The 24277-nt window shown below is 35.0% G+C and overlaps 1 protein-coding gene across 1 annotated transcript in view; it reads right to left on the bottom strand.

The window, feature by feature from the left end:
• Window positions 1-236: 236 nt before the first annotated feature.
• Window positions 237-24277, bottom strand: part of TNFSF13B (TNF superfamily member 13b) — a 68006-nt gene continuing 43965 nt past the window's right edge. Inside the window, exons 5-8 of the mRNA XM_081128002.1 lie at window positions 17111-17167; window positions 5447-5559; window positions 5209-5359; window positions 237-2071 (exon numbers count right to left, since the gene is read on the bottom strand). Of these exons, the coding sequence (XP_080984128.1) occupies window positions 1959-2071; window positions 5209-5359; window positions 5447-5559; window positions 17111-17167 (434 nt within the window). The 3' untranslated portion in view covers window positions 237-1958. The remainder of the gene's footprint in view (window positions 2072-5208; window positions 5360-5446; window positions 5560-17110; window positions 17168-24277) is intronic.

Below are 24277 nucleotides of genomic sequence, written 5' to 3' on the forward strand. Positions count from 1 at the left end.
TATCTTTTTAACCTTATTCTCTAAGAAATATTTAATTTATATCCTTTATGTAGTACTGATGTGTACAAATCCTTTTTGAAATATGTAAAATATTCATGATTTCATATACTTTACTGTCATACCCTAACATATTACTTTATAATGTTTTACAATTATGCACCTAATTTTAAAAATGACAGTAGTTATATGGAAAGAAACCAAAAGACGAGTGGCATTAGACAAACTCAATCATAAAATGAGGCAAAAAAATTACCTTTTTTATTTGGCAATCCAAGTTAGCAACAACACTAAAAAAATTACCTAACCTCCCTCTGGTACTGAAACTCCTATGCTACCTATCACTTCTTTTTCTTGTTTGTTTTGTTGTTGTTGTTAGCCCTCACCCAAGGATTTTTTTTCCCCGTGGATTTTTAGAGAGAGCGAGAGGACCAAGGTGCGGGGGGAGAGAGAGGGAGAGAGAGAGAAACGTCGATGTGAGACACATGGATTGGCTGCCTCCCGCACCAAGGCCAGGGATCAAACCTACAACCCAGGTAAGTGCCCTTGACTGGGAATTGGACCCACCACGCTCTAACCAGTGAGCAACACCGGCCAGGGCTCACTTCTTTTTAATTATAATACTGTAAAACAAAGTAACTTCAAAATAAAATTTATTGTAACCAAAAAGCCAAAATTATAGAAATTTAGACAAAGTTTAAGTTTACACACAAAAATACAAGTAATTCCTTTTGTTTTGAAAAGTATATCTTTAAAAATACTTCAATACAGACTGGAGAAAATTAATGTTGACCAGGGTCCAGCTACTGTTTGTTTAATGAAGTTAAAACTCTTTTTTAAAAAGGCAAGCAAAACAAAAGGGAAATTGGTGTAAGAAAAGTAAGTATTGTAGCATTTTCGAATATGATTCTTTATGAAATGAAAATTAGGATGATGTCTTCTGGCATATGGTAATCTTTATAAACAGCACATGGCATGCAGCATACTTCAGGATGCCAAGAAGTTTCATTAAACCTCACCTTCAGTAAAGCTAATAACAGGACGGTTTTTCAAAGGCTGAGATATTTGAACTACAATAGCAGCAGTTTAAAACAGAATAGGAAATAAAGGGAAATTTTATCACATTCTTACAAACGTATCCATTAACTTCTGGTGAAGATCTTATTTTTATGTAAGAGTTATAGTTATTTTTTCAATCAATGCTTATATGCATCAATTGAAATTACCCTACATTAAGTTTCTGAAGTAACTGCAGTTAGCTACAAACAATGCACATAAGTGCAGACACATGAGAGAATTATTTTCGTTCTGTGAAAAGTGGGAGTGTTCCATTGGGAAATATACATTAGAAATAAAAATTACAAACTTGAAATAAACCAAAAAAGACTTAAATAGTACTGTATCTTGAGTCCAATTGTTTAATATGATGTTTAAATTTAGGCTTTTAATTATTTTTTCATGTAGGAAATACAAGATTTCTTTTTCTTTTACTTTCCTACAATGTTAAGTGAAAAAGGAGAGGGGTGTATTTCACATAAAAATAAAAGATGAATCCTGAGATTTCCCCTAAATGTCTTACTGCCCTATAGATATGGGCTTGTTTCCTAGTAAGTAATGGAATACCGTTTTTTCACAAATCATGATGGCCCCTTTGAGTCCTGAGCTTCCTTAAAGACAAGAAGCTATGACTAAATTGTTCAACATGGCATTATAGTGAAAAAAGTCTTTCTAATTCTATTTTTCCTTAAATAAGCTCTATTTCTTGTAATTCACATGACACCCTTTGGCTGTGGTTGTCTGTTAAATTTCCTGTTTGGTCTAGTTTAGGCAAACCAAAACAAAAAGCTCACAGAAAAGGCTATGGTAACTGCTTTTTTCCTTTTGGTATTTCCAATGAAATGTTTTCTCCCTAGCGGTACATAGAAAGGGAGAAAATTAGCCACAAACAAGGTGTAAGTAGGTCACAGAAGTTTCAATGCACCAAAAAAAGTAGCATCTCCGTCCTGTGATATTTTAGCATCTCCGCGGGGGATAGCAAGGTGGAGTTCATCTCCTTCTTCCAGCTTTGCAATGCCTGGAAAAGAATGGTTTACAAGAACTTTAAGTGGTTGTAAAATGGGAAAGAAAATATAGGAATATCAGATAAAACAATTTTGTTTTGGAAAAAATGTTAACATAGGCATTCACACTTCAAACTACACCAGTGGACTTCTAAACCAGTTGCTATTCTATTAGCCTAAATAAAAAAAGTTAAAAGAAATGAACAGGAGTTCCAGCAGATGTAAATGTATTTGCCACCTATTGCTTATAAAATGGAGACTCTAAACAGGAGCCAAATGTTTAACTTTAAGAAAAAAACGTTAAGTAAATCTAGCACATCCCTTGATGGAATATTATATAGTTAAAAATGGTTTTGTTTCATTTTATTGACAAGAGAAACTTTTCATACTAATGTTAAATAAAAATACACACACACACACATATATATACTTTTAAATGTGTAGATCATTAAAAGTAAAAAACAGGAAATTTATTAACTAAGCACATCTATTACATAGTTTTCTCTAGAGGCACCAATATGGAGTTAGAAGTCATTTGGATTACTTTTATAGCCTTCTATAGTTTGTTTCCTTTAATGATCATATCTGTTTTTATAACCAAAAGCGACAAAATAATTAGCTTCTTGAAACTAACCAATAAATCTGTATGTGCCTAATTACAATGACATATTTTGTGATTCAGAAACACAAAACAATTCAAGAACTACACTCAGTACATCAGGTAATTTCTGACCCCATTAAAAAAATATCTACGTGAAAGGAAAGAAAGAGGAGAAGGGAAGGAGAAAAAAAACCCTAACAAACGAAATAGTCTCTGAATTGTCGACACCTCCAACTAACATTTTAAAAAGTAGTTGCACTGCTTCATTAACAGTGAAAATGTACTCACGTGAGCACATCTGTGTTAACATCTATTCTATCAGGGAACCCAAAGCACCCAATTTTCTTGGGCAACAGTTAATCAGTGTTTCTGTGCTAAGCACTTATGCTGCACCAGACACCCTTCTAGACACACAGAACAGTGTGCATAACACAGGTTTTTTTTCCTCCAAGGATCTTGTTTTTTTGTAATGGACTAAGACAGACAACAAAAAATAGTTTTAGGTATTCTTAAGGGTAATGTGTACATTTTTCTAAGATTGGCAAAGCATTTAATGACTATAAAATTTCAAAAAATATACTGGAATTTTTTGTTGAATAGTTATTATCATAGAGATTAACGATAATCTAATTTTTATAAAGGCTACAGATCACAGAGCATTAAGTAATATTAATTCTCAAAATAAAGTAGGAGTGACCCCCACACCAAAACATGTTTTATTTTTTATTTTTCTTTAGGAAATTGTCAGGAGTTTTCTCAAGGAGCCAGAATAATATAAAGTCCACAGACTCATTACTCAGTTTCCGTGATTGTTAACCCATTGTCAATCTTGTTTCATCTATAATTTGAAGCAAATTCTAGACATCATATCATTTGAGTGTTTCTACAGGTATCTACACAATTTAACCACAAGAACCAACTACTTTTTAAGGTACATTCTATTTAAAATTCCGACCCTGAGTTATTGACTGCTTCAATTCTTTGAGCTTATAGCAATCTAACCTTTTCTACAATAATCGCCTTTAAATTGTAAATGAAATAATGATTAAGATTCTGCTTTGTGTACAAAAGAGATTCTTTGGTATTATGTTGGGTTCTTCCAAAACACCAGTATAATTTTTTTTCAGGTTACTATGGAAGCACTTCAGACACTTACACAGTTATGTATAGTTTTTAATGGTTTTAAACAAATTTGTCCTAGAACAGATAAATATTGCAAACCTGAATTTTCCTACAGAATGGTTCTCATATTTAATACTAAGCTATTAGTACTGAGAAATATCTTTAAGGTCAAATTATTTATTCTTAAAAAATAGGGCACCTACGAAATCTGGTGGAGAAAGTAAATGTGAGAGGAACAGGCTATTAGAGAATCTGAAAGTTTGCTGTTGAGCTGTAAGTACTAATGAATATAAATAAATAGCAGATTGGCATAGCCTCACTGTTTATAAAATTTTGCAACACCAAGATACTTGTCACCACTGGGTATAGGGAAGCCTTTTTTTATGAAAATTAGGGGATTCCAATGTAACTAACTTCCTCATTGCCCTGTTCAAGCTGTTATGACTGCAGATCCAGAATGACCATAATCCCTATTACTTAGTGCTATTTCCCTTTCTTTCTAACTGATTTATTGTGCATTCATCAGTAAAGGCCTTTGAAATATGGTACCTCAGGTTGGGCAGCCAATCTCCAATCCTGTGTTTCATACTGCCATTCATGGTAACTGACACTGAAGACATTCCTCAGAGCTCTAAATGGATTTGCCAAAATCACCAGAAAGGAATAAATGTGTTAAGGCAAATACTCTTTTTTTCTAATAACAGCCTTGATTAATTTGGAATTAACCCCCCCCCAAACAAAATAAAGGCTTTGTTGGCAATATAGCCAAAACAGGCCTGAAATGAACAAAGCCTGCCCTTTCTCTTTCCTCTCCATGTCTTTACTGCCCCTGACTTGAAATGCAGACTTACTGCCACACTTTCACATCCCAAGTCACCTGTCTGGTATCCATTACACCAGATGTCATCTGTATGAAAATGAGAGAAGCCACTGGGCAACTTGACCTGACCCCTCACATCAGCCAAGGGAGGGTCTTCCACAGTTTGTTAAGAGGAGTTTCTGGTAGCTCACACTCTGGAATCAAGCTGGCTGGTTTACACCACGTTCTGGAACTTAGTAGCTGCAACCTGAGAGCACGGTGCTGCGGCAGTTCTGTGCCTTGGATTCCACCTCCCTGAAATGGGCGGGTGAGGCGAACAGGCGTGAAGTGCAGACAAGGGCGCCTGGCACAGGGTCACCATCCTCTTACTCTTCTAGTATTGTCACTGTTGTGCTTACAGGTTGAAGAAAACACAGCTTGGAACTGATCTCAATGACGATTACTATGAAGTTACTGCCCTTTCTAAATGCATATAAAAATGATAAAACTAATAGTAATGATTTTATCCACCTCAATGAAAACAGACTAGTGTATCATTCAAGAGAATAATAAAAACCACAACAGTACACTGAGGAATGTCTTTCTATTTACAGAGGACTATTACTTACCAGCTGAATAACAGGAATTATTCGGTAGTGTTTCAGGCATATTCTGAATACATCGGAACAAAGTCACCAGACTCATCTCGTCCCCAAAGACATGGACTTTTTTCCTCTGTATTAGGTGTCCCATGGCAAAGGTGCTATCGGTGTATAAAACCTGAGAAACAAACCAAAGAACTTTGTCAGAAGTGAGCACGAGATGGGAGGCATCGCACAGTGACAGGAGGATGAGGGTGAGACCCACCTGACCATATATAAAAAAGTAACCGGTTTCCTTGACCAAGATTTTATTTTCTCTTTCTTCTAGGGCTCTTCCTCTTTTAAAGCTGAGAAGCCAAGGAACGTACGTGTAATCTCCTACAACGAAGGGAACAATTTATAAGACAGGAAACTGAGAAAAGCAGTTTCCACTTCTACTTAATTGCTAAACTAAGCCTGAGACACAGAGGAGAATTTTACCTTTAAAAAAAAGAGGGACAGAGGACAGACAAGTCAGAGTACTCCACTGGTTTCTCCACCGTCATCTACATATTCATCCAGGCAACTATCAGACACAGGAACTTGAGAGCACACACTCCACATATTGAAATGTCTGGGTTTTCTTTCATTCTTCTTCTGTATTTCGGCAATTTTCCTAATAAAGGATGGTCTGGATGGGAGAGTTTGAGGCAAAGGATGTGCAAAATGTATCTGAATTGAGTAGCACACTAACAGAGATTTTTCAGTTTTTCTTTGGTTCCCAGAGAGGGCACGGTTGTTTGTGGAGAGTTTAGCAAAGGTTATCAGGAGGAAGCAAGCCCCTCTTTCCACTGAAGTCATGTGTAAAAACTGGCGATAAAGAGTTTGGCCCTTATTCCTGAGGTCTTTGATTCCTGGGCTATCTGTCATTATCTAGTGTGCCACTGGGGGGTTTTCACTTAAGGAAAGTATTTCTCAGAGACCTTCTTTGGGAACAGCAAATTGGGGTGATCAGGCCTGGCCCCCATTGGGGGGCATTCACTCTGTGACACGTGGCAGAGGAGGTTCCTGGGAGTGCTTACTGGGCCAACAAGAACACCTTTGAAGATCAGTTTAAGGAGAGTCAGGAAAATTGCTAACACGTAATCTCTACTGGGAAATGGTCAAGAAACTTTGTGATAATGGTCTGTAATATTCAAGCTGAAGTGGCTCCTGTTCAGTACCATAATTCTCCTCCATGTTCCTCAAGTTTACTTGGGGAGTGACAGGGAAGGCGCTGTGCTCACGAGCTGGATAAAGGAGCAGAGAGAAGACAGCAGCTCCAGAAATGAGTGGGCAGGAGGCACTAAATCACTGAGCAAGACATGGTGCTTTGGGACATCAACACCCATGAGGAAATTATAAACACCCCTTTCCTGTGAATTCAGTGTTAAGTTCACCAGTGCAAATTCTCAGCATTATGTATATATTGGAGCAAACAATGAACCACAAAGCTAGACTGGGAATCCTTTTGGGGGGGGGCATAAATAAAATGGTATAAAATAAATAGAGATTAAAGAAATGGCAATATCCCTATGTTCACAGCAGTGTTGTTTACAAGAGTCAAGATATGGAAGCAGCCCATGGGCCTACTGGTAGACCAGTGGATAAAAAAGGGGTGGTACATTTATACCAGGTCAGGTGGCCTCAGTTAGACCAATTACAGATCTAATTGATGGGGGCTGCTGAAATGGACTGGCTCCTTTCAAGGTGACAAATGCAGATGGTCTGGTCGCCGTGCTGAGGAGGAAGTGAAGTCCATATATGTCCATGTAGCAATCATGGAACCAGGATGTTTGCTGTTGGGTCTTGAGTTGAATTTAGCAACAGGTCAGTGATTTAACAACAGTTCTAAGAACTGAGACACCAGATGTGCACAGGCCTCACCTCCTCAGTGGCCTCCCTACTCCACTTTAAATGACTCCTTAGCAATGCTTATTGCATTTTATTTTTTCCATTATCACTTGTTGGAAATATTAAAGTGAGTACATCTTTACTTGTTTTTATATGCTGGCTGTATTTTCCCCCATGCACACACATGCACATACACTCACATTCATGCTCACATACAGACATGGATTCTGCTCCATAAGGCCAAGTATATGGCTCTGCTACAGTCATAGTTGCAAACCCAAATGCTAAGAATAAAGCCTAGTACATGTTATGCACTCAATAAATATGTGCTGTTGAGTAAATGTTAAATCCTTAAAGAAAACAAGCTAAACAGTAAATTAAAAGCTAGAATAAATATAAACTTAAGCATAAATATTACAGCATGTTTCTACATCTTAAAACTTACTTAGATTTTTTAGCATGCTAATTGGACTACTGATAGATGCCAATAAGAATATATGCATTAAATGCCTTTTCTGTAGAATGCTTTTCTAAGATAGTACACATCATTACTCATAGTACATATTTAAGAATTTGGAAGTAAATTTCGAGAGTATTAATGCTTATTTTTGTATTAATATTTGTTTTTATTTTATTTTGTGAATAGGAAATTTCCTCCCAAATATTAATACTTCAGTGTTACCTCCCTCAATGACTGAAAATAAGTGCTACAGAGAGCAGGTATTACACATATCACATGTCATAGCTATCACAGTTGGTTACTTCTCTTGATTTTCTAGTTTATTATTTTTAAGATGCTGAAAATAGTTTTAAGAGAGAATATATTGATAATCCTTTTTTTAAAAAAATATATTTTTATTGATTTGAGAGAGAGAGAGAGGAAGGGAGAGGGAGAAAGAAACATTGATGAGGAATCAATTGGCTGTCTCCTGCACACCCTCTCCACAGGGAATTGACCCCACAGTCCAGGCACTTGAGCCCCAGTGGGGAACCTAACCAGTGACCTCCCGGTGCCTGGGGTGATGCTCAACCAACTGAGCCACACCAGCCAGGGCCATTGAAAATACTTTTAAAAAGGTAGGTTAAGTAAACCAATTCAAGAAATAGTGATTTTTTTTTTGTTATAAAACAAATATAGTTTGGCATTAAAATCCACAGTTATATATGTTTTATTCTGCAGATGAGGTAGGGCAAGAAAAGTCAACAGAAAGCAAAAGCTAGGGAGGCAAGGCCATGTAGGCTGAGCTATTTGAATGGCAATGGGAGGTCCCTGGAAGGCTGTTAGTGGAGAAAACGATAATTTGTCCGTAGAAATATCACTCAGTGGCTACCAGGTTAAGAAAAAGTGCAAAAAAAAAAAAAAAAGAGAGAAAGCCCAGCCAGTATTGCTCAGTGGTTGAGCACTGACCTAGGATCCAGGAGATCGCAGTTCAATTCCCGGTCAGGGCACATGCCCGGGTTGCAGGCTTGATCCCCAGTCGGGGGCCTGCAGGAAACAGCCGATCAATGACTCTCTCATCACTGATGTTTCTCTCTCTCTCTCTCTCTCCCTCTCCCTTCCTCTCTTTGAAATCAATAAAGATATATTAAAAAAAGAAAAAAGAAAAAAAAGGTGCCAAACTAGAGGTAAGAAAACCAGCCAGGAAAGAGATGCTAGTAGTGATTTGTGCTAGGATGGTGAGATGGGAATGAAGAGAAATAGATTAATTCTATTTATGAGAAGTAAATGACAGGGTTTTTGAGATTAATGTATAGAGTTAAAGGGAACAGTCAAGAATGACACCCATAATTCTGGATTAAAAAACTGAAGATGTAGTCATCACACTTACTGAAACAGGGAACACTGGAGGAGTAAACTTGGAGAAAAGTTCTAGGATGCCACCAAGATATTCTGGAAGAGATATTAAATAGATAGAGGAATATATAGACTTGGAACTTCTGAAAGTGATTTGGGCTACAGATCTACATTTAAGCCAACAGCACACATACGTTAAATGACAACATAGGAGCGTTTAATGCCAAAGAAATAAGAAGAATGAAAAGAGAATGGAACTATGCCAGAGGTCTAAAGAACATCAATATTGAAGAGATACATTTAAGAGTAATTTGCAGAAGTGTTTAAAAAGGTGTGCCCACAAAGGTCAGAACATGGTTAGACAAACAAACCAAGAAAAGCATGTGTTTCAAGGAAAAAGACGTCATCGAGTACCAAATTGTATTGAAAGTAAATTTCATCACCGCCTTTATGCAAAATAATTATGTTGCAATGAAATAAACATGAAACTTCCACTACCAACATGATTATGGAAATACGTCTCTCCTTCTTTACCTCCTGTAAGTCATATGAAAGAAACAGACAGATTTATTTTTTCCAAAATAACTGCAAGGGATGCCAAAAGCAAATGACATCACACATCACACTGAGGCTGAGTGTAGAAGCAGAGAGAAGGGAAAAAAAAAATGGTGAAAGGGCCTGGCAGTGGCAAACCTCACAAAGAATCAATAAAAATCAACTCCCTAAAGATGAGCAACCCCTAATGTACATACAGAAATCTCTTACAAACAGATAACCCAGGAAATTTCAATGTCAGCTAAAATACTTGGGAAATAAGGAGCTGGGGAAAACTCATTTAAGTGAAAATAAAAGTTTCTGAAGGGAAAAATGGTTTTGCACGAAACAAAGTAGGATGGAAATAAAGAAAAAATTAAGAATTTGGGGGTAAAATGGAGAACAATAGAATATAGAAGACAGGTAAAGAATTACCAGCATATACATAATTGAAACCCTGGAAGGCAAAACAAATAACAAAAGGTCAAGACAGACTGAAAAGGAACTTCATGTGTCAGGAAAAGGTGGTTCAGAATAGTTCTATTAGTTTCTTATTGCTGCTGAAACAAATTATCACAAAAGTACTGGCTTACAACAACACACACACATATTATCTCACAATTCTAAACATCGGAAGTATCACTGGGCAAAAATCAAGGTGTTGGTAAGGCTGTTTTTTCCTGGAATCTGGAAAATGCATCCCTTGCGTTTTCCAGCTCTGCAGTCTGCCTGCATTCCTTGGCTCATGGCCTCTTCCCAGGCAGCAAGCACATCATTCTGAAATTGGCTTTCATTACTATATTGCCTTCTCTGACTCTGATCCTGCTAACTCCCTCTATAAGGACCTTGTGATTACATTGGGCCCACTCAAATAAGCCAGAGTAATCTCTCCAAATTCCTGATCTTAATCACACTTGCAAAGTCCTTTTTGACCTGTAAGGTAATATACTCACAAGTTTGGGGGATCAGGGTGTGGACATTTATTCTACCTACCGCAATATGCAATTCTGAAATATATATTAAAATAAGTAATACATTTTTAAGGTAAGAAAATTATTCTTTGTGTAACTAGACAAGAAAGTCAAGCCACTTATGAGAAGAAAAATTTCTCTTTAGTTTTCTTCAAAATGCATGTGTCAAAAGATTGCATAAATTTCTACAAGACACTCAAGAAAGGGTAAACTGAGAATTTTATATCTAGCCATCTGTCCTTAAAGTATAAAAACTAAAAAGAAACAGCTTTATCAATGCAAATATGTAGTGACCATTGTCCTCATAAGCTCATTTTGAGGAAACTAGCAGAGAATTAAATCCAGCAAACTAAGACATGAATGAGGAAAACCACAGCAAAAGGACTTGCAACAAGTATTGAATATATTAATCTGTAAAACCAAGACAAAAACACATAAAGAGAACTGCTTGACAGAAAAGAATAAAATAGTTTTATGTCATGACAATGTAGAAATTACATAATTAACAAATATAGAGAAGTAGAAGAGGAAAAATATTAGTAGAAAAATTACCAATTGTCTCATTTGTAAAAGCTGGGGTTCAAAGAATATAAATTAAAATTGACGGACCAAGTAGTAAAAATATGAACATTTTAATAGTAAATAGATAAAAATTAAGAAATATAATATTGCTGTTCAAAGAAAAACTATGGTGAACAGGATAGAGAGAATAAACAGAAATCATATTAATTTTATCACAGACCAGAGTAGACAATCAATAGATATTGTCTAAAGATATAATTATAGATGTCAGAATGATGATATGGAAAATGGCAGAGAAGAAAGCTCAAAAAATAAGGCCCTTCCTTCACTGAAGCAGCAATTCGGCTGGCAAAAACTTAGAGTATTATAGTATTTTTTGCTTATTCATTTACCATCTTCCATTTTGCAGCTTGGCAGCAGATGTGGAAATAGTGGCCTAAGTCCCAGGTGGCACCTTGCTGGTGCCAGGGAGTGAAATACTTTATTCTCAAAACATCGAGGCTATGCATTTTGACCTGCCTAGAGGCTCCCTTCAGATAGATGCAGCTACCCAGGCTGCTGTCAATGAAAAGCTCTGAAGACGTATACTACCTGTAGCCACTTGGAACAAGGAGCAGCAGATCAGGCAGGAGCAGACTGATGAAAAGCCTGAGAAGGAGGAAGATACTTAATGGAGTAAGGGCTTTCACGCACTACCACGTACACCAAAGAATCTGTGATGCAACGTGCATGTCCAGAGCCAGAAGCATGCTCAGAAAAGACCTGAAAAAAATGCTAAACCACCTTTAGTTGATATCTTCAATCTCTACACTAGTGGAAGGGGAAGTCTAAGGTAGAGTTGCTGGCAGCTGGGCTAAATGTTGGAGTGTCCCAGCTCAGAGCCAATCTGCTAAGAAAAGGAGTATAATTGTTGCTGTTGTTCTAGGTATTTTAGTGAATCTCTGTCAGGATTAGGATTAGAGATTAAAAAACAAAACAAAACTCTGATATATCTCCTTGGGTAAGGAAAACAAAAGAAAAAAATAAACGGGACTATATCAAACTAAAAAGCTTTTGCACAACAAGAAAAACCATCAACAAAGTGAAAAGTCACTTTGGGAGAAGATATTTGCTAATGATACATAAGATAAGGGGTTAATATCCAAATTTATAAAGAACTCAGACAACTCAACACCAGAAATACAAACAACCCAATTAAAAACTGGGCAGAAGACATGAATAGATACTTTTCCAAAGAACACATACAGACGGCCAATAGATGGAAGAAAAGTTGCTCAACATCACTAATCATCAGAGAGATGCAAATCAAAACCACACTGAGATATCACCTCACACCTGTCAGAATGGATACCATCAATAAATCAACAAACAAGTGTTTGTGACAATGTGAAGAAAAGAGAACACTAGTGCACTGTTGGTAGGAATGCAGATTGGTGCAACTACTATGGAAAACAGTGTGGAGGTTCCTCAAAAAATTAAAAATGAAACGGCCTTTTGATCTAGCGATTCCACTTCTGGGAATATATCCGAAGAAACACAAAACACTAATTTGAATGAATGTATGCATTCCCATGTACACTGCAGCATTATTTACAATAGCCAAGACACAGAAGTAACCCAAATGCCCATCAATAGATGAGTGTATAAAAACGCTGTGGTACATTTAAACAATGGAATACTACTTGGCTGTAAAAAATAATAAAATTTTACCTTTTGCGACAGCATTGGATGGACCTAGAAGGTATTATGCTAAGTGAAATAGGCCAGACAAAGAAAGAAAAATAACAAATAATTTCACTTACATGTGAAATCTAAAGAACAAAATAAATAAGCAAAATATAAACAGATTCATAGGGAATAGACTGAAAGAGGGGAGGGTGGTTGAGGGGTTGGGTTAAAAGGGTAAAGGGATTAAGAGGTAGAAATTAGTAGTTACAGAGTAGTCACAGAGATACAAATTACAGCATAGGGAATATAGTCAATAATATTGTGCTAACTTTGCATGGTACTAGGTGGGTACTTGAAATATTAGGGGACCACTCTATAAAGTACATGATTGTCTAACCACTATACTGTACATATGAAACTAATATAGAATAATATTGAATGTAAACTGTAATTGAAATACCAAAAAAAATTAAAAATTATGAATTTAAATAAAAAAAAATCAAATTATGCTTTTAAATTTAGATACTTCTATATAAATATCTAAAATAAATACATTGTTTCGTTTTTTTAAATGTACATATACCTATCATTTTATAATGTGCTTTTCAATCAACATTAAACTATCAAACTATATGTTAATATATGCCCTAATTAGTCTTCACTAATAAATAATTATAAAAAAAAAAATCAGGTTGACTGCAAAGATTAAAAAAAAAATCAGACTTCAGTGACCACATAGAACAAGAAATAGTCTTTGCAAAAAATATTTTTGGAAAAATCAATGAACAAATGAACAACTGAAGCCCACAACAATCAACAGCAAACCCATGGGATGAGAAAAAATTTAATTTCCAGACTTACCACATTGTAATATTTAAATTGTCCAATTTTCAAAGAAAAATACAAAGCATATAAACAAACAGAAAATTATAGATCATTCACAGGAAAAACCAAACAAAAAAAGAAATTGGCAGAAATCGTTTCAGAGGAAGCCCAGACCTTGTCCTTAATAGACAAAGACTTTTCATCTTTTAAATATGCTTAAAGAACTAAAGGAAACCATGGAAAAGGAACTTAAGAAAACCAGGAGACTTTTGTTTGAATACACAGACACTACCCATAAAGAGATAAAAATTATTTTTTAAAAGGGGGCCAAACAGAACTTGTGGAACTGCAATGTAACATAGCTGAAATAAAATAAAAATAAAAATCACTGGAGAGGTTACATAGCAGACTCAACACACAGAAGACAGGATCAGCAAAACTAAAGATAGAACAATTGAAATTATCCAGTCTGAAGGGCAGAAAGAGAAAGGAATGAAAGGAAGAGAGCATTAGAAACCAGTAGCACATTAGTCACACTAATACATGAATTTTGAGAGTTCTCGAAGGAGAAGAGAAAGGGACACAAAGAATATTTAAAGAAATAATTGTTGAACTCTTCCCAACTCTGAAGAAAAATAAATCTATACATCCAAGAAACTAAGTAACTTCCAAGAAGGATAAATGCAAAAAGATCCATACCAAGACACATTAAAATTAATCAGTTGAAAGACAAAGACAGGATAGAATCTTGAAAGTAGCAAGAGACAAGCAACTCCTCAGGTACAAGGGATGTGCAGTAATATTTACAGCTGATTTCTCACTTGAAGCCATGTGGCCAAAGGCAGTAGATTATATATTTAAAGTTCTGAATGAGGGATTATGTCAGCAAGATGGCAAAGTAGAAAGCCTTATACATTACCCCTCCACAGAAACATTGATTTAACAATAATATTGGTACCAAAATACCTTGAAGAGGAATTCAGATTCCAGCTAAGAAGTAGAAGCATCCTAAAGGAACACAAAGAGAGAAGCAGGCATTTTATATGGGTAAGAAGAGCAATTTCAGTGTACCCACATCAGTCCCTCCCCTACACAAGTTTAGCCCACACCCAGAAGACTGCCTCAGCCCATGATTCTCCCATGGAGGGTGGTGAGAGTGCCTTCCATGGAGTTGGTTTCTATCTAGCCTTATACCGAGCACTGAACAACCAAATGAACTTGGTCCCTGATACAGTTAGAAATAACGAAAAGGGGACAGCCAACATTTTTTTTTTTTTGCATGATTCAGGAAAAGCAGAGAACTGATGCTTTTCTTCCAGTAGGGCAGAAAGGAAGCGAAGGGGTCTTGTCCCCAGCCTTAGAGCGGCTAATACCAAGCACTGCTGACCAACAAACATGGCTCCCAGTCAAAATTAGTCCAGGAAGACTGGAGGAGATAGCTGCTTCTTCAAGTGCACAGATAACAAAGCAAATCTACAAGGAATATGAAGAATCGAGAAAGCGCAACATAACTGAAGAAACAAATCTCTAGTAAACAACCTGAAATAAATGGCTGAAATGAGTTGTAAATCACTTTCACTCCAGTGTAAAAGTTAAAAGACAAAAGTATTAAAAAGAACTGTAACTACAGTAATTGAATAGTTATACAATAAAAAAAGATATAAACTGTCACATCAATAACATAAAGTATGGGGGAGGGAGAAATAAAAGTATAGAGTGGCTGAATGGGTTAAAAAAATCCAACCATGTGCTGCCTACAAGAGACTCACTTTAAGTTTGAGGACACAGAGGGACTTAAACTGAACAGTTAGAGAACAATATTCTAGGCAAACAGTAAACGAAAGAGAGAAGTGGCTGTTCTTACATCAGACAAATAGGATAGTAGTCAAAAACTGTCACAAGAAACAAAGTAAGTCATTATATGATGATCATCAGGAGGCTATAACAAATATATGCACTCAACACTGGAGACTCTAAATATGTAAAGAAAATATTAAGAGCTCTTAAAGAAGTAGACAACAATACAGTAACAGTAGAATTCAATACCCCATTTCAAAAATGGATAGATTATCCAAAAGAAAATTAATATGGAAATAGAACACTTAACACCACAGGCTAAGTGAACTTAACAGATATACAGAATATTCCTTTCTATAGCAGTAAATTATAGTCTTCTTAAGTACACAAGGAAAATTCTCCAGGACAGATAATATGTTAGGATACAAACTAAATCTCAACAAATTTAAAAAGACTGAAATCATATCAAGTATCTTTTCCAACCACAACAGCATGAAACTAGAAGCAATAACAGGAGGAAAACTGGAAAATTCACAAATGCATGGATGTTAAACAACACACTCCTAACAACCAGTGGGTCCAAAAACAAAAAGGTAAATGAAGAAATATCTTGTGACGAATAAAAATGGAAACATAGCATATCGAAACATAAAGCAGTGCTGCTGAAATTCATATGCACACTTACATTTACTGTCCAAGGCTTGCTGGCATCATAAGGCCAACCCACGGGCCCAAAGGGCAAAGCACCCAGAGGAGCACCCTGGATCGGTGGAGAGCAGCCACCACACCAAGATCATAACACTGCAATTCACACTCACAATGAAGTGGCAGCTGTATTTTTGTGTGTAGTTTACAGGATTTTTGTTTTCAGCCAGATGTGAGAAACAGATCTTTTCCAAGTTATATTTTTAAAAATTAGGGTCTTTTTCTGGCTTGATTTTAATTCTTAGGAACACAGTTTGCTGCCTATTAAAAGTTGCAAACAATGACTTTGGAAAATGTAGAGCAATAAATAATAATAGAATTTCAAATAGTTTAATATTTGTGTTACGTTTAAAATAATTAAAGTCACATAGAAAAATACAGATGCAAGATAGCACTCCCGGGAATCATTACAAAGGCCAATCCAAACTTGTTATCTGGACTTGCTCTTGTTTCTCCATTCCTTGCTCCAGCTTAACCTCCTGACACTTCTGAACTCCCTTTTATGGCTCACAACCCAAACATTCCCTTGCTCCTTGCCTGCTTTATTTTTCTCAACAGTATTTAATTTTATGAATAGCATTTACATTTTACTTATTCATTTCGTTTTCTGTTTCTTCCTCATCAGAAGGTAAATTCCATGAAAGTAAGGAACCATATGTATTTTAGTCGCTATAAGTCCCAGTGCCCACACAGTAACTGTAACACTGGATCAATATAAACCATTATGTATAAAATATAAAGCAATAACTTCACATAGAAGATTTATCATAAAAATATTATATTTACTTTTTTGTAAATATTATACATTTATTAATAAACTAATTAGTATAAGATGTTTAGATGTTTGGTTTTATCTTCATCCTATGATTTCTACAACCTAATATAATAGGATAATTAATCTTTGTGAAGATGACCTTGGGGCATTTTAGAAGCCAAAATGATTTCTAAATAATAAAAAACTGAATTTGCTTTAGTATTGATTTGTTTTATCATATGCTAATTATTTAAAATTTCTAAGTATCAGTCTCTCTAAGATGATTCTGTTTTTAAATATTAGTTTATATATTTATTCCCTAATTATTTTGAATAAATTTATTATTTTACATCTGACTATAAGAAGTTTTGAGGTAGGGAGTTGATTTGAGCTGAAGTTTGAATATAGTCTTTGGACTTGAAACTTACAAGTGTTTGGACTATACTGAATTCTAAGTAGAGAAAACTACTGGGACTATTTTATTACCTTTTCGTGTAGTAGGCATGTCACTGTCTGCAATCAGTTGCAAGCAGTCTTGAATGACTGAAAAGCAAAAATGTATCATTTTAGTTACTTGAATAGAAATAGTAAGGGAACTAAGATGACTTAGAACACAAAGCTACAAACTCATCCTCTAGTATCACGGAATCTATTATACTTTCTACATAGCTTGTATATTGTTCTTAAAATTACTTTATAAAATCTGTCCACAGGTTTTTACTACAACTTGTCCTTGAAATATAATTTGTTATTGAAATTCATGTTTTAGAAAAACTCTATATGCTGCTGAAATACAGTAAGTATGTCATCTTTGTTAACATTTATTGAGCAGATACAGATCCAACCTCACAAAAATTCTGAAAACTGTGTGCTGAGAACTAAGTCTTGGAAAGTGTAAACAACTTGCTCAGGACCTGAGGTGGAAACCACATGTTTCACTCTGGAGCCAAAGTCAGGCTTTCGTCAAAATATCTGAACCAAAAAGAGAAGAGAGAACATCTTCTAAAAATAAAATGGAAGATTTTCCCTGAGACTGCCTAATCAGTAAGGTTTCTGGGAAGCATCATTTCATATCACATATTAGATGTACAGTAAAATATTACAGAGAATATTCAAGGGAATAAATAACTATTCTGTTAAAGACAAATGCCATTGGGTAAAAGCAAAATAAGTAGACAGTAGGAAAAGAAATCAAAACAGTATCTTTGAAAAATATAAAACATAAACCTAAGTGTGCCTATTTTAAATTAAGAAACTATTAGTTTAGATTTGTTATTATTTAGCAAGTGTTTTATTCAGAATTGAAGTAATATAAAACATGCTTCTCAATGTATAAATTTTAAGAGCTTGGCACAGTTGCGAATTTCTGCTTCAGTTGATTAATTGAAAATTTTCTAATATTTAAAACATGGGATAACAGATGTAATAATTACATGATATTCTGAGACTGTGCAAATGCATTGGCCTAAAATAATTCTGTTAAAAGGAGTTATTGCATAAAAAAATCTGTTAAGAAATTTCCCTTGGCATTTAAAGGCAGAATATAATGTTAAAAACTGCAATTCCTTTAAAACCATGAAACTTTTCTAACACATTTGATAGGAGCAGCACTGTTTGGTCTACTTTGTGATTCTTTTAAAACAGGGGTAAAACACGGGTAGCCATGTCTGTGCCATAGGGAAAAGAAGACTCATTAGTACAGTAACTATACTATGGCAGGCCCTCTGCCAGGACAATATGAAAAGCATCCTAACAAGCAGAACAGCTGTGAATTAAGGCGGCTTTGAAGAAAGAAGTAACAAAACATCCAATGCAACTAAAGTCTGAAGGGCACAATATATAGAGCAGCCACATTAAATCTATTTTAAGTGTGTTTCTATTTTTCTAACAAATACTTCTTAAGAAATTATTACTCGTAAGGCACCATAATTCCTTTGTGAGAGAGGCAAGGGGCAATCAGAGCACCTAAAGCTCTAATCTTTCCTCCACAGAGAGGAAAGAAGAGGGTGTTGACAAAAGTCAAAGTCAAATTTCCATCTTTCTTTTGTCATTATGTGTACCTGTATATTAAAAAGATTAAAAGAGATAATGCACATGAAACCTTTAGTACTGTATTCGTAGTAGTGCTAGCATTATTGTTCCTAGAGCAGCACTGCACCAAATAAACTGGGAACGGAATGAAGGACACCGAGAGCATGAAGACCAAGTGAGGCTGATAGAAAAGAGCAAAGAAATGCTACAGTGCACTAATTCCTATTTCAAGTAACCCTTTCCCTGTTTCCCCAAAACTCCTGCAAGGGAAAGAGTTCTACCCAATGAATTTTACCTTGACACTACCAAACTGATATGAAAACATCTGAATTTTAATCTCCACAGCCTAACTAAAACTTGGCTACAACCCACACGCTGAAATACAATGATCTATTCTGTCATGTAGTAGCAGAAATCTGCCTTTTAGAAGGAAACATGCTATGGAGAGAAAATACTCTTCATAGAAATACTCCTCAGAAAAGAAAATGGGGTATCAAAATGGCAGTTCAATAGTAGTGTCTGAGCCATACTTACTGAAGCGAGTGCTCTTCACTAATTTTTTTTTTATTCCAGAGAAAGTCACTGGGCTTTTCAAGGAGAATTGTTGAAAAATAAGAACAGGACTTTCTTCATTAGATGCTGCTCAGGTCCCATCAACCCCATCAGTGTTACTTATCTCTTCACATTTCAACTCTTCCTTCTTAAGTTATTTGATATCTACTATAAACTTATCTCCAGTTCAGCCTTTTAGGACTCTCTCCAATTCAACATAGATCTGATCTTAACTACAGTTTATTGTTCACAAAAAGTGGGTAAAAAAAGAGCATAGTATTTTCTGATATCTCCCAATAGCCTAGATATCCAACCACAAAAGTTCTGAATGTAAAACACGATATTGATAACAATTGTAATATTTAATTGATTGTGCTTGGTTTTCATAAGTCTTTCATACATCATTCCCTCTACTACAATTGAAGGGAATTATACAAGAGTTTGGGAATAGTTTATCTTTTTTACTAAGCAAGGCAACAGCAAACATTAAAACCTTTATATCTGATGGGGAGACATATTTCTAAATATATATATTTATTATATACATACAATAATGTGTGAAACATGGTTAATTATTATTGTTAAGTACATTTTGACAGCACAAGAAAATTTACTCATATTAAACTTTGTGTAAAATATTTCTAAAAATAAAATATATTGATGACAAAAATAGATTACAAAAGAGAACCCCTAAAACAAGAACTTTCGCAACAAAATAATTTGTTGTCAACATTTGAGAAGGTAGAATCTAACCAACTTCATAATTAAAATAGCATTTAAATATTTTCTATACAAAAAACATTTGGAGTTTGAAAGCTGCCTTCTTAAGTGCAATATTCAAATACCATTTAATCAGGAAAAAGGATTTGAAAGTTTATGGGATTGCTAATATTTGCTGTATTGCTTTCTGTATTGGAACTAAATGCTTTAAAAGTGGGGCCTTGTTTATTATACATTATTTCAACAAGCTAATTCTAATATAAAACCACTATAACAATGCAACTATTGAAGGTTATGTGTGGACCCCATGAAAAACATCACACATTTGCCCAATCTATATGTTCTACACCTATTAATTCTTCATAGTTCTTCTCACTCATTTGGCTGGGAAAGTTTAATCAGAAGAAATCCCTTAAAGATCTAAATATTGACCTAATGCTAGACATAGATTTATGAAGAAATTTTAAAAAGTATTGCTTTGGGATAAACATTTCTACTGGAATGGAAATACAAGAATTTAGGTGTGGAAAACTGGATTATTAAGTTTTATTTGATCAATGATAAACAATTTGCTTGGGTGGCTACTTATGAAACCAGTAGGAGTTGAGAGAGTTTTAAAAGAATTTCTAGAGAGCTAGATTAAGAAGTATGTACTTGACCTATAAAACAAAACAAAAAATAAGGAATTCTTAATCTTGAGAGAAGCCAGCCTGATACATGCTGATCATCTATGTGTCTATGCATAGAATGAGTTGCCATAAAGGCAGACAAAGGTAGCCATGTTTCAGCTGTTGATTGGTAATAAATATAATATGAGGATAATTTGGTCTAAAATGAAATTATACAAATGAAGCATCCAAGATAAATTGTGAAAAAAATTAAAAGTTTGTGACTAATGACTATATGTGTTTGAGAGAGAATTAAAAACTAATATAGTACTATAATGGCCCTGGGAAAGTGAGAAAGAGGAGCTGTTTTTCTGAAGGCTGGAAAGGTGGTAAAATAAAACCGAAATAACTACAGCTGATAGGAGTAAAGAAAAATATTTGAATTAATGATTTTTCTCTGTGTGTGTATGTGTAGAGAGTTTTAAGCATTAATTAGGCCTTGTCATGTACCACTCATAATATAATTATGTTCTATGCCTAAAGCAATGTAGGATATGTAAAATGGTAGCCCTTTACATAGCCTCATAAGCATTAAGAGTAAAAAAAAAACCCAGAACGAAAAACCACCATCTTCATCTAATGTTGTTTTGTTTTACAATTGATCAAATATTTTAATTTAAAATTACTAATTTTATAGTTGAGTCATCATCTCTACAGGATATGTTTTTTTCTTTTGCCATGACTTCTTTGCATTATTTTAGAATATTTCTTGATTAGTGATGTATATATACTCAGAAGTCACTGGGTATCAGTAACTTACCAATGAAAAACAATATGTAAACATGTCTGAAAATCAAGGAAATTAAAACCAAAAATAGAAATACACCTGAATGTCCCTAGAAAGTAATAATAAATTGCACAAGCGACTGTTACATCTTCAACTTCTCCCTGGACATTTCTATCTGGATGCCAGTGATTACTCAAGTTCAACATGCCCCGAATCTATTTCCTTTTCTTCTTCACACACCTCTTATTCCTTCTCTTTCCTCTATCTTAATGGATATATAACTGCCCTCTGAGTCGCCAAGCTAGAAACTTCATACACATGCCTTGTTCCTTCCTCCTCAATCTTGAAATTCAACTAATAAGCAAATTCTTTTTTTTTTTTAATTTAAATATATCTTTATTGATTTCAGAGAGAGGAAAGGAGAAGGGGAGAGAGAGAGACAGAAACATCAATGATGAGAGAGTCATTGATCGAGCCCGCAACCCGGGCATGTGCCCTGGCCAGGAATTGAACCCCGATCGCCTGGATCCTAGGCCAACGCTCAACCACTGAGCCACGCCTGGCCAGGCAAGCAAATTCTAATGGCTTAAATTTTTAACTTTTCTTCAGTTTACATTATATTTCTCATTCATCTCATTCAACAATTTTACTGAGCGCTACATTTATGTCATGTGTTGTGCTAGGGATAGCAAAAATGGAGACTCAGTTCCTACCCTCATAAAGCTTACAATCTAGTTGAAAGAACAGGCATGAATTAATATGATAAAAACAGAATTAAAGTTGCAGCTCTATGAGAAAGAGAGGGTACCCAGATGTTTAACCCAATCAGGAAAGCTTCTCAGAATGGTGACACTTGAACTAAAATCAGAAGGAAGGAGGGGATAGGAGCATTCCAGACAAAATTAATAGTTATGGGTATATAGAAAGGTTCATTGATGTTGGAGGGACACAGCTATTATGTGTGAAGGGAAGAGAAAGAGAGTGAGAGAGAGAGAATGATAAAAATGGAAAGACAGAGAGCAGGTTACCCTATGTTCAGATTTTTACTCTTATTGTTTTTGACAATTACATTAACCTACCAAGTTACGCCTCTTCTCTTTTCCACAAATCCTAGTTCATCATTTGCATTGCCTCTAAAATTATCTTTCTAAACCTAAATCTTATCTTGTCCTTCTAATGTTTATAATTTCTTCAGTGGCCACTCTTGAACATAAAAACAAAGTCCACTTTCACAGCCTCATGAACTATACACACCCACCTAGTTGTACTTAAACACACATTTTCAGAAAAGGAGGTGATCTTCATGCATCCAGGACTGTATTTGCCATTCCCTCTGCATAAGTATTTCTCACCTTTTCATCTGGTGAAAGCCCATTCATCTTTCAGGACTCAGGTCAAATATCAACTCTTTCCTGATTCTTCTAGCTAAATATTTGTTCCCACTACACTTTATACATATACCTATTGACATACATTTCACTCTACATACTAATGGTTTCTTTAACTGTCTCTCTCCATAGACCTTGAGTCACTTGATATTAAGGATCATCATTTACAAATTTGTAGTGTCTGGTTTAGAGCAGACTAAAATAAAAATCTATGGAACAATTTATAGGATAAAAGAGACATCCTAACGTCCAACCTTTCCAAATAATTCTTTAAAAAACCATCCTTATGTCCAAATTCATAATACATTAAATAAATTTAAATTAATACTTTAGGGAAAATAGGGTCCATATATTTTTTAAAAATGATATCCATAATATCTGGACCCTCTGACAATAAATCTATGGGCCCATGGTTGTATTAATTGTATAACTCAGAATTTATAGTCAATCGATAATTAATTCACTTTTCAAACCAATTAGTTGTTTAATCATGAGACTGACATAATTTGGCATGTTTTCTTTTCTATATAATGAAAATAATATCTATTTCACAGTGTAAGAATCAATTGCAGTCATAATTTACATGTACTTTATAAAAGCTAAAGAGCTTGTTGATTTTATTATCTTAAAACTTACATTAATTTTGTTTAATTTCTCTAACTAAATATTCAGCTTGTTGAGAGGAGGAAATTATTCTGCCTGGGCCTCAATTCTACCATCTAAAATAAAGACAATAATGGCAACCTAATTGAGAGGGTAAAAGACACCATAGATCAACAGGGTGTAACCCAGAGCTTACATATGGAACACACCCAATAACTTAGTTTCTCTCTTTTCTGTATATTCCAGAGTGCCTATCTCAAAGCTTTGCATAGTGGCTGTTAACTGTATTTTGAGGAAAATAAGTTTCTTCTCTAACTCTTCAGAAATGCATATATTCTTTAAAAGAAAATCCCACAACAAAGGGGCAGCTGCCCAATGTAGGTCTTTTAAGTAGGACTTGACCTATAAAAAGCATACTTAAACATTAAAACTACTATTATCCATTCCTACATAATTAATCATGAATACACATCCCTCAATATTAGGGAATTTATGTGTAAAATACCTACCCATGTCAGAAATGTGTTTTTTTTAACTGGAAGTATAAAGAATTATTGAGCTTTCAAGAGAAGATAGACTTACCCTGGCCTCCCTATTTGAAATAGATACATATACTCTTTCTTTTTCCCTGCCCTTAACCCTGCCCTACAATTTTCACTTATTCAATATATTTGCCATTTTCTAGTATTTGAATTTACTCATTGTGTTTATTGATTATTTTCTGTGTCTTTCCACTTCACTGTAATGTAATCTCTGATAGGCAGAAAACTTTTATCTGTTTGTTTTCCAATCAACATTCAACAACCAGAATAATTCTTGGAACTAGCAGGCTTGCAGAATATGTGGAAGAGATACAATATCACTCTTGGCTGCATTGATTGACTTGTTTCCTGGCTCTTCTGTTTCCCAAAACTTTAAACTTGACAAGGCCAGGGTTCAAAGATTTGGTTGTCAGGTCGCTATT

This window comes from Miniopterus schreibersii (genome assembly GCF_964146895.1).
Source record: "Miniopterus schreibersii genome assembly, chromosome: 2".
NCBI lineage: Eukaryota > Metazoa > Chordata > Mammalia > Chiroptera > Miniopteridae > Miniopterus > Miniopterus schreibersii.